The following is an 11,740-nucleotide window of genomic DNA, read 5'->3' as shown; positions in this document are numbered from 1 at the left end:
CACGGCTCTGCCACGTTGCACGGAGAAGCGGCGCGGACTGCAGGAACAGCAGCAGCGTCATGGCCACAGCTGCATCAGCGGCAAATGGAGCGTGAAGGGAACATAATACATAAACACAGATTTCTTGGGTCAAATCTTGGTCCTACAGAACTGGAAGAGCGTAGCTACCTGTTTTAATGGTTTCTGATTCAAAAAGATAATTTTCTACCGGTTTTGATTATACTGAGATAGAATTTGGGCTGACCTGACTGGCAGTGCCTGTTGAGACAGCTTTTTTTTCCCATTCATTATCAGAAAAAGAATCCCTGTTCTTGAAAAACAAGTTTGGAACTTGCTAATTAAAAGTAATGATGCCAGACTTATAATTCTATTCAAGCCTTAAACATGGATAACAGAAAATTAATCATTAAATGCAATATTAAAGCTCTAAGTCATTATCTAACAATACCCAGCTTTGGTATAGGAAAAAAATATTTAAACTTGTGTATAACTTTCATTTTCTCTAAAATTATCATATACTTGATGTATAAATATTGAAAACTAATATTTGGTTTATAGCATTACCAGGGACTTAAATTCACATTCCACTTCATTTTCAGAATCAGTGTATTTCTATAAATGAGGTTCAGCTACTCATTATCTTTATATATAAATGTATTTATTTTATAAAAGTTTTGATTGCTGCTCAAAGAAGTACAACACACAGTAAATTGCAATAAGAGAGAAGTTATTTACATGAATTCCAGGATGTTGGTATTGATGACAGGCATAACAAGGAAACCCTGCTGAAAGCCTCCAAGTGCTCTAGCTTCCATCTTGAAGACTGCCTAAAATTTTTTTTACTCAAAATAAGAGAATCAAGATAAAAGCTCAAAATATTGCCAAGAATTAAAATTTAAAATGTTAATAAACAGACACTGACTTATTGTGATGAAATCAAGTCCAAACTGACAATGTGTCTCATGGTAGGCCTTCCATGGGGGCAGTTCCAGGGATGCTCAATCTCACCCATATGGGTGATCAGTTTTCTCATTTCCTGCACATTCAGTGCAGTTCCAATCATCACCTGCAAGCAAAGGAAAAAATAAATGAATTCTTTTCTTTTTCCATTTGCCAGCTGACACAGACCAGAGCAGTACTTCAGCTACTACAGCAAATTCTGTGCAAGGCATTAAAAATAAAAAACACCTTCAATCAGACAATCAGAAGACAAAACACAGCTAACAGTGGGTTCATGAGTGCATTAGTTTGGAACAAAATAAAGAACTAGCAGAAATATTTCCCAAGGTAAATTAGATAAAAACAAGAGGAACAGAAGGAAGGATGTTAGCTGTTGACACTCAGCAGTATATAAACTTGCCCTGCAATACACATGCAGACACAGCCACCTGTCCTACATTAGGAAATGTGGTATTTATTTATTTGAACACAGACATCAAGTGCAGTACTTACAGACTTCCTGCAAGCTCGAGAAGCAAACATCTGTCTGACCCTGGAGGGCCTGCACATCACTCCAGGGCAGTCACTCAACATGAAAATCAGCTCATCTATGTCTTGTGGCCCAAAAGTCCAGTTTTTGCTTGTTGGCAATGATACCAATTTAACTCTTTGAGTTACAGGAGCTGGAAGGTTTGCAACAACAATGAAGATACAGAGAAGTACAAGAAATTACTTTTTTTTCTTGAGAGAAAAGCTGAGAAACTACTTGAAAATGTTATTATGATGTGATGTGCATATATAATGTTTAATGTTTTGATAGATTAACTAACCAAACTGGTAACTATGGCAGTTACTTTTAACATCATCCAAACTCACCATTTTCATTTATGACAAAATCAAAGCCATTTTTTCTGAATATTTCCAGGTTTTCAATCAATACAGTTTCATTTACTGCTGTTAAATTAAGATTTTGAGGCCTGAAAGAGAGAAAAAAAGATGGAGCTGCATAGATACACAGTGCAGAGAATTGAAGACTGATTTCAGAAACAACCTAGAAATACTTAATACAGAGCTCTGTAGTAAAACTTTTCACTCTGCTGTGTGAAAAAAATAAAATTCACTACTGAGCAGTTGCTTCCAAGTGTTACTCAACAGATGAAGTCAGTGGGGCAGCATTCCTTGCTGCAGGAACAGTCTCCAGTATCCTGCCAACCTGTGGAAATCTGTTTGACCACTGTCTTGCTGCACAGCTACAACTGCATCCATGGAATTTGTGTTTCATGTAAGGATTGACTCTTTGAAACACTTTGAATATAAAAACCACTTGAGTCTCAAGTGTTCTGAATGTGTGAAATGCTACATAAAGATAAATCATAGATATCCTTCTGAAACATTGAATTTTCAACTTAAAACATGTTATTATTGTTAAACACTGCAAATACTTACACTATCAGCTTCTGACCTTGGAGAACAGTGTGTTGTTGCAACATCTCAAAGTTGTATTTCTCATCAGTAGCATGTTGGTCAATTATGAAAAGATCAGAATTCAACTTTGCTATTATAAACCCTAAATTGAACTGGCCAATGATTTCCATTTTTGCAAACATTTCTTTACTGTATACAAAAAAAATATAAAGAGATTATAAATTACACCCTTATCAGTTATCATGTAAAACTTAAAAACTTCTATTTCTCCCCTGCAGAACACACTTTATATTAAAAAAAAAAAAAATCTCATTTAAGCAGGATATAAGTGTTGAAAATCTGCCAATGATCTATGAGGCCATTTCTGGCAGAACAAAATCCATCATTGAGGCAGGTTTCCCCCATTTGTGGTAATAAAATTAGAAGCAGTCAGTATGCCAACAGCCCAGGTAAGTAACACTGAAGATGGCATCCTGGTTTTGAAGGCAGCTGATACATATTTGCCTTCTTTTCACAATTAAAGACTTTCCTAACACAAATATTAACAAATCACAGACACTGACTGTCCCCTGACCACCTGAATGTAACTTATTTTTCCAGGCATGTCTCACCAAATGTCATTCACATAAGGGAGGAATATGAGCTATGCTCATATTCCTGTGTGCTGTCTGTCATGAAATTTGTGTTTCTCTGACTGCATTGCAATTTACAAGGCTGATCTAAGCCAAATCTATGAAGTTTGTGGCCTTTTTAGTGTCTTTTTCCACATTCTGTTTGCACTTAGTTCAAGTAGCTGCTCTGTCAGTTAAATAACTCAAATAGGGGTTTTTTTGTGACATAAATAAAAAATAGACCCAAACCTAGCAGGTACATGTAAGGCTCTTGCCCACCCTCAAGACAGGTCTTCTATTTTTGCTTAACTAATTCTATGAACTGATGAGTAAAACATTAAACAAGTGAAAGCAGAAATACCTGATCTCTTTTCTTAATTCATCTTCTGCTACTTTATTGTCCCCAGGACTAATTTTTGCTTTAAATCTTCTGTAATTTTCAGTTTCTGTATTTTTCTGTTGTTGCTGTATTACCTTTTTTACTTTTTCTGCCAAAACCTTCATAGAGAATTCAAGAGGCACAATTTTCTTTTTAACTTCCACCAGTACATCAACATTAGTGTCCATCACTTCAGGATATTTACCTGCCTTGGAATCATCTGCTTCACTTTTAAAATTTCTGCTTTTAAAACGTTTTACTCTTGGGGAACAATTACTGGCTTCTTGAGAGAATTTGTTTTGATCAGTCCAGTCATTCACTTGATCCAGCTCAGGTTCAGTGCCCAAGACCTGAACATCACAGTCCAATGATTTCTTACTGCATCCAGCAGTTTTAAGACATTGCTTCTGCATCTGTTCTTCTGTGCTACAGAATTCTTCCTCAGAATTAACTGCACTTTCACTGTTGATGCAGCTTCCAGCTTCTGGTGTGCTACATCCAGCATCTGACTCTGAAATACTACAGAATCCAGAATCTGAAGCATCTTCTAATTTTCTCAAGTGTCTCCTTGGAATTGACACCTTTGAGTCCAACTTATGACAACTTTCAGCCTTCTTAGTCAAGACAGCCTTTTGAATCTTTACAGTGCCCCCAGTGGTATCGAGTAACCTTTGTCTAGGGGAACTGTGCTGCTCTTTTACCTTTTTAGAGCTTTGAAAATGACTTTCTGTTGCTTGATGGAGAGAGAATGACTCCCTTAATCTGGCAAGAGTCATTATTCTTTTGCCTTCACCACTTGGACTTTCAGCCTCAGGGTCAGACAGCGTGTCTGCCTGAGGCTTTTCTGCCTCTTCAGGAAGTGTCTTCTTCAAGTTACCTAGTGAAATCAGAATACAGAGTATTTCAAGATTCTGAGGTAGCTGGAAACATAAATTAAATTATGTGCTTTAGGAAAAGGAATGAAAAGAGGTAGAAAAATAGCAAATAGCTCAAAGGAGCCCTGAAGCTTCAGACAATGAGTATAGGGCTGAAATGTATTAATAGCAAACACAGAAACAGTTACATCTTGAGGACATTAAATGACACTACTAAAAGTGAATTTGTAGTCTCTTTTTAAACTGGAACAGTAATCAGTCCAATCAGCACATTTATTTATATTATCAAGAGTTTAATGACAGAGTGACAATGAAAAGTGAGCTGCTCTTACACTTTCATGGTCACTATAAAATTCCATTGGCAAAGTGTTAAGGAGGTGGCACAACAGGCACTTAGAGTATATGGGATTTGCTGGTCATTAGAGGACTTCAACCCCATCAACTGCCAGTGCAACAAGGATTTTACTGAAGGTTAATTTAAAATAACAGTGAGAATCAGGTTACAACTGATTCTGTATGTCAGCAAAAAGGAAAATTAGAGGGGGTTCTGTTGAATGAAAAGAGGAGAATGAGATGATCTTGACTTGGGAAAGCAGTCTTGAAAGACTACACAGTCACAAGAGAATCAGCAATTTCTGTAGGTAACAGAAAATAATCAAAGTTTAAAACCCAATAAACTCATACTTAATTTTCATATTTTATTTATGACCCCTTGACCATTTTTTCTCAAAGACGTTTTCATAAAAAAACCATAGGTCTCTTTAGTATCTTGGGAGAAATCTTTTGCAAGCATTATCAATTAATTCTGGGTGAATTTTTTGTTCACAAAGTTGACTGTAAATCCTGCTGTGCTGGCATGTGTCATTTTCATAACAATCACTTAACTTTGTGTCCTTCTTTATTTTTGGTTTAATCTTTTTTTTAATTTCTTCTTTGGGTTTTTACAAACACATTTTCCCATTTTTAATCCTCTGCCATATATCATACTCAAAACTTCCACATTTTGTGTCCTACCTGCAATGTCCAGAAGTTTCTGATTGACATTGAGTTTGTTAACATCACTACCAAACATCTCCATCAGAGAAGTCTTTAGAATTGCTAATAAAAACTTTTCCTCCTGAAGTAAAATTTGCCTTTTGTCAGGAGTTACATTGATGTCAACACACTCTGGAAAAAAAAAAAGAAAAATAACTGCTTTACAAATAAAATGCAATGTTATTGCACAGAATTAGTTCTGGTTTGTTTGTCATTTTGTCTGCAAATCAGATTTAACTGTCTCAGCATCCCAGCAAACATGATACAAGTTTTCTTGTACTTAAGATAACATCTTCCTCATCACTTAAGAAGTTATTTTTGAGTATTGAAAAGGTGGAGGGGAAAAATAGTGGAACCACAGCTAGATTCTATTTCTCCCTCACCAACTAAGCATTAAAAAAATCCCCAGAGTGCAGGAAGTCATACAGATGAAAATGACAATATTCTCTAAATACAAACATCATTGTAGAATAAATTGTAACAGCCTTAACTGAAGTTACTAAAAATTATTCAGAACGTACCAGAATCTACCCCAATGTTAAGGACAACAAATGGATACTGGTGTTTATTGTGTAAGTGATAAACTTCATTCACAATCTTGACAACCTGCAAAAAAGGTGGAAAAACAATACATTTCAAAAATATTATCTTCTATTTTGCACCAGTGTGTATTAATTAATGTACTAAAATGTATATTGTACGATTAAGATCTTATTCCCTCAAATAGACACAACTAAGACAGCAACCTGAGACAGAGGAACTTCTACTACCAAGAAACAAACATAGACAGGAGCTACTCTGCTGAGGTTTCCAGAGAACACTGAGTTCGTGGGGCTGATGTGTTAAAGCAGCCCCTCACCTTGGCGGGGTCGCAGGGCCGCTGGTTGACAAAGAAGAACTGTCTGTCCGTCGTGCTCCGTCCCACACCGTGAGCACAGCGGGAGATGAAGCCGCCAATGCTGTGGGACAGACAATGAGAGAGGGAGGGAAAGGAATTTTATACAGGGCCTAAGGAAACACCATTACACAGCACCAGTGAATATGGAAATACACATCTCCTCTCCCAGTTCCTTGTCTGACAAAGGCTACTACAAAACTGCATCCCAATATCTACTGTGCTGTTCTTGGCTTTTTTCAATACCACAAATCACACCTTTTTTTTTTATTTATTATTTTAAATTTTGGTTTATGGTAAAGTGCCACAGGCAGCAGTGGTTGGTACTTTCCTAATTACCTATAAAGATTTTGTGGCATGTCAGCAGGGTTGAGTCCATATTCTTCACAAACAGCTTCACTAGGAGGAAGCTGAACAAAAGGAATAAGGCTCTGCAACTGAAAAAAAAAAAAAGGGAAGGAAGTGAAACATCAAACCTATATAGATTTTTCCCATCCATTTTATTGTCATTTATTAGCTTTAAAATTTATTTGAGAAAAATGGTGGGTTTTGGCTGACCAAAGCTGACCAAGACAAACACTTAAAATATCCAAACCTACTAGAAGATAATAGCACTGTTTGCTGAGAAACAGAAAAATTCCTCTAAGAAATGCCTGTTTTCATCCTTTGATATCACAACCTGTACTTCAGTTATTTCACAGACCCTTACATTAAATGTACACAGGCAGAGCAACAAATTGATTGACAGTTTGACATACATATGACCTAAACAAGTTCCATGCTAAAATAAAGGGTAAAAAGAGTAACAGGAGTTTCTTTTGAAAGGACAATAAAACACTATTAAAAATGTGTTATTTGAATCACAAGCTCCCTAAGAACAGCTATGTTTACCAGAAACATCTTCCCAGTCATGCCACTGTTATTTTTCTGCCATTAGAGCAGCTCCTATCAATTAAGGTATTCAATATTAAGAAACAGGATATAAGCTAAACATTCTATGTATGGGTGCTGTGGAGGGAAAAATTGTTTATCAACAGCCAGCAGCTTTCAACCACTCAATATTTCTGATGACTGTAATAGACAGGTGTAGGAAGGATGTTTTTGAGCTTTTTTTAATCTCTGCTCTCATCTTTTTATAGCTATTCCTTAGAAAGCATCACAGTCTACAGCTTTACAATCTGACTGCAATCCCATTTAAAGCTTATCCAGAATAAAACTTCGTTTCATAGGAAGAGCTTGCCAAAGTGGATAGACCTCAGTTTTCTGTTCTTCAGTTAAGACTTTCACATCACACCATTTGAAGGATTTTTTAAATTGCTTGTTCTTGTGGCACACAGTCCATTTGCTGACACAACAGCTCTTAAAACTGGTTTCAGAGAGATATTAAGCCATAACCCCATTTCCTAAACAATTTCTAAAACATCTCTGAGCAGATCCAGGACTCAGAGTCCATGGAGGCCGTGGTGTCTCTCCTCTGTCGGCCTCTGGGGTGTGCTGCAGACCTACACTCCATCCTCTCACACTTAGTAAATATTAAAAATCCCTCGATACAGCTACATCCTCTCTCTTTTCAAATATAAAAGCAGTACCTGTTTTTGTCCAAATACTGCTCCAATGTTCTCCTTTAAACTGGGACTTCCAGCAGTGGATATCACACAGCTTTTTTTCCCCTGGCCAATTTGATTAGTGCAGTTAATCCTCACTCCTTTGGAGACAATACAGTAGGCCTGCAACAGCTGGACCATTTTTGCATATTCCTATTAAAGGAAAAAGAAAGTTCAAATTCATATGAAATCTCTTTTTAAAACACAAATGTATAAACAAAACATTCAATATCTGCAGGTAACAAAGGGGGGGAGTTTTATCCTTAAAATCTTTACAACTAAATTCAAAATATATATATATATATATATATATATATATATATATTAAAAATAGAACTTTAAAAATAAACAGGATGTTTACAAGACATATTTAGCCACAACACAGCAGTCCCTGGTTTTAAAATACAGATAAGTGATCATGATATGGATTCTTTTCAAAATCTGAAAATCTGAGAACGTACCTTTAAATCCAAATATTGCAAAATAGAAGAGAAAAGCATACAAGAAGACTTTTGTTATTTGATTAAGATGTACGACAGGCATGAAATAGTCTGTAATCAGTACATTCTACAGAGAAGTGAATTTCATTCAGCAGTGAATAAATTCTGGGGGACAATACTCCTTTGAATTGCGAATTTCTGACCTTTTTGATGTTCCTTTGGAACTCTTTATGCCGCACTGGTAAGGTATAGAACAGCTGCTGGATGCTGACAGTGGTTCCCTGCTGCCGTGGGAAAGGAGTCCTCTGAGTAATTCTGCCATTGTGGTCAAACACCAAACGAGTCCCAACCTTTGCTGACTTATGGCAGGTGAAAATGGTAACATCACTAGTGGGAGGAGAGAGGCAACAGAATTATTCACTGAGCAGCATTTTATCTTATCTATTCCTCATGACAAGCAGCATAGAAACTACAGCAATACTATTAATTTTATTAAAACAACTCTTCCCCATACACAACTAAGAACCTGCTCTTCAGAGTAGTGTAACATTTCCATGGCTACACATTCTTATTTGTATCCCTTTCATCCCCCTCTTATAGAACTCAGTGTTAAAATCTAGTTTTGCTGAACACTACATTCCCATTCTAATAGATACCAGCAGCACTGTGTACAAAGGCTGATTTAAAATGTATACTTGGTCTGAAATTTACATACAGCCTTAATGAGTTACAGCCTCACAACCAGCACTTGAAATTACAGTGCTTTACATCAGAGGATCAAATACTCATGCAAATACACTATTCCACCCTGTAAAGAGCTGCATCCTTAAGTAACACCAAATTTTGTACATAAAATGACCAATTAGGTGCTTAGAAACACAGAATAATTTTGGTTGGAAATGACTCAGGATGTCATGCAACCTATTTCTCAAAACTGACTGACAGTAAGGAACTGGAAGTTTCCAAAGCCCCACTTTGTCAATAATGGTAAACTGAAAGGGTGCAGTGCTTTTGTGCATATAGTAACTTCCTACTACTAATAAATAATATTAATTACCTTAATGCACACAGTGAACTCAAAGCTTCACCTCGAAACCCAAATGTTTCAACATGCATTAGATCAGAAAAATCTTGTATCTTTGATGTGTAATGTTTCAGAGCTGGAAAAAGATATTTCAAATTTACATTTTACTTCAAAGTGCCACTGGTCTATGCAAGTACATTTTGTATGCATATCAAGAAGCAAAACACCTTCTGTATTATTCACTGCATTTTACATAATGATTAAAGACAAAATACAGCTTGCTTTCCTTTTTCCTATAAACAGGATCTCTTTAAAATCCTCAGCTGCACCTGCAATTTCACACTTACATCACAGATTTATTCAGCATTATCGCTACAAGCTCTACAAGATGCCTCAGAGCAGGACACAGTACCTGCCTCTGCTGCTGCTGGACCTGTCCCAGATTGTGCCCTGCCAGAAAGCAGCAGCAGCCTGTGCTGTGCATGGGGCACAGAGGGCAAGCCCAGGCACCACCACAGCTGAGGAGACTCAAACCACACCATCAGTGCAGCACCAGTCACCAGCTGACACACTGACCTAGCAGCAGCAGCAGCCCTGGACTTTCACTGGGCTGGAACAGCAGCACTTTGAGTTTCTGATGAGCTAAAATTGCACAGTGAGCACCAAAATTACTGAGTAATAACCTATGGGGAAAAGATTCCGAGGTGTTTTATCAAAAAAGAAATGACAGCGTTTCTACTGCAGTGGCTAGTTAGATTCATCAGACAGTGTTGTTTCTGCTCCCGTTTTGTACAATTCCAAACTAGCAAATGGGAAGGTTGACAGCCAGGGCAATGTCAGCTCCCCTTCAGCAAATACTCGAGTTTATAATTCACCTTCCCAAAGCAGCCCCTTCCACACAGCTCAACTCCTTCAACAACGACCAATGATTCAACATGAATTAATCTACATGGACTTTTATAAGATTTTCTCCTCTGTGATTATTTGTATTGCTTGTGCCACTTAAATAAGCTAAGTAACCAAAGTCACCAAAGTCTATTTCTGAGTTACAAGAACTATAACCACAAGAGCACTACAGAAGATCAGTCTAGTGTTGCTCAAGTCTTGCAGGTAACACACACATTATGTAAAAACCAAGTGTCCATTAAATGTGATTGATTAAACTAAATGCCACATCTAAATTACAAAAAAAATTCAACTTACTCAAGCCTTCAAAGTTTTCCTCTTCCACTCCACCTCCATTATCTGAAACTTCTATCAGTTCTGCCCCATGATCTTTAAGCTTTATCTCTACAAAATTGAGTCATAAAGTATTTTAATTCTTTATGTTCACGCATAGTGTTTGGTATCAATTTTGCAATTGAAGTCAATTTTTCAAATAACAGCTTTCCATGTCAAAATTTAATAATAACAGAAAACAAACAAACAAACAAACAAACAAAAACCCCCTAACCTCTGACAGCTGTCAAAAGTTAGGTCAATCTAATGCAAACCAGTCTGTAGTTTCAGGCAATTCAGCTTCACTGAACTTTTGTCTAAACAGAAGTTTTCCCAATTATCCCAGCCACCATCCTGGAAGCTCTGGAAGCCAGCCCTGCCTTTACCCTGTGCTAGCCCAAGGCCGGCACAGCCTGATCATTACTCCTGCATGGAACAACCACTTTAGTAGTGGCCAAAGGGGCCACTAGAAATTAAATAACACAATCTCACATGCTGCTAGGAATGCAGTAGGAGTCTGGGAATCAGAATGTTTTATTAACCTGAGGTGGAAAATCACTGCAAAGATGCTTGGCCCGAACAGAAGTATTTACCCGGATTTGTTAACATGCACTCGGTTTTGAGGAAAAAGACGTGCTTTAGAATCCTATGGAAAGTTCTAAAACTCGAGGAAGAGTTACCGATGTTGGTAGCTCCGGCATCCAGGCTGTTCTCCACCAGCTCTTTCACGGCAGTGCCGAGGTTCAGCACGACCTGCCCTGAGCAGATGCGATGCACAGACCGGCGGTCGATGGGCCGGATGGTCCCGGCGGGCTGCGGGCTGGGGACAGAGGGACAGCAAACCACGGGCAGCGGTGAGAGCGGGCAGAAACCCCAGCCAGGCTTCCCCAAGCGAGCCGGGAGGGGAGGCAGGAACCAGAGGAAGCCGGAACCGCGCCGGGGGCCGGGGTACGGCCCGTGCGAGGAGCGCGGCTCCCGTGAGAGGAGCAAAGCGGCCTGGGCAGGGGGTGCGAGCGTGGGGACCAGGGCCGGTACCGGGTCGGTGCACACACTCACCAGGGCGCAGCCGGCTCCATCGGGGCCCCGGCGGGGCGGGACGGGCCGGGCTCTCCTCAGGTTCCCGCCCCGCTCGCTCAGCGCCAGGAGCGGCCGGAGCGCGCCCGCCCCACATGGACGGCGCTCCCGGCCCGGCGGCGCAACCGCGCCCACCGTCCTGCAGGGACGCGCTCCGCGACTCAACGCCGGCCAATGGCAGGAGGGCGGGCGGGCGATCCCGTAGCCCATTGGGTGCCACG

The 11,740-nt window shown here is 39.1% G+C and overlaps 1 protein-coding gene across 1 annotated transcript; it reads right to left on the bottom strand.

Annotated features, from left to right (window-relative positions):
* Nucleotides 1-636: 636 nt before the first annotated feature.
* On the bottom strand, nucleotides 637-11,618 carry PMS2 (PMS1 homolog 2, mismatch repair system component). The gene is made up of 15 exons (XM_066561048.1): nucleotides 11,502-11,618; nucleotides 11,126-11,265; nucleotides 10,431-10,517; nucleotides 9,261-9,363; nucleotides 8,407-8,590; nucleotides 7,749-7,916; nucleotides 6,499-6,596; nucleotides 6,124-6,223; nucleotides 5,786-5,870; nucleotides 5,244-5,396; nucleotides 3,337-4,231; nucleotides 2,386-2,553; nucleotides 1,816-1,916; nucleotides 1,453-1,622; nucleotides 637-1,066 (listed from the first exon to the last, which is right to left on the bottom strand). Exons 1-15 carry the CDS (start codon nucleotides 11,519-11,521, stop codon nucleotides 923-925), a joined length of 2,616 nt encoding a protein of 871 aa, XP_066417145.1. The 5' UTR covers nucleotides 11,522-11,618; the 3' UTR covers nucleotides 637-922.
* Between the last annotated feature and the right edge of the window lie 122 nt (nucleotides 11,619-11,740).

The sequence above is a fragment of the Molothrus aeneus genome, chromosome 16 (genome assembly GCF_037042795.1).
Source record: "Molothrus aeneus isolate 106 chromosome 16, BPBGC_Maene_1.0, whole genome shotgun sequence".
In the NCBI taxonomy this organism is placed as follows: domain Eukaryota; kingdom Metazoa; phylum Chordata; class Aves; order Passeriformes; family Icteridae; genus Molothrus; species Molothrus aeneus.
This window is presented reverse-complemented; position numbering and strand designations above follow the sequence as displayed.

Bases quoted from the DNA above. Each gene is read 5' to 3' on its own strand.
- PMS2 (XM_066561048.1), bottom strand. From the start codon at position 11,521: ATGGAGCCGGCTGCGCCCTG. The intron at 5,871-6,123 runs GTGAGGGGCTGC...CCTTTTTTGCAG, and splicing joins GGCCCTGCGACCCCGCCAAG to GTTGTCAAGATTGTGAATGA. The intron at 4,232-5,243 runs GTAGGACACAAA...TGATTTCACTAG, and splicing joins GAAACTTCTGGACATTGCAG to GTAACTTGAAGAAGACACTT.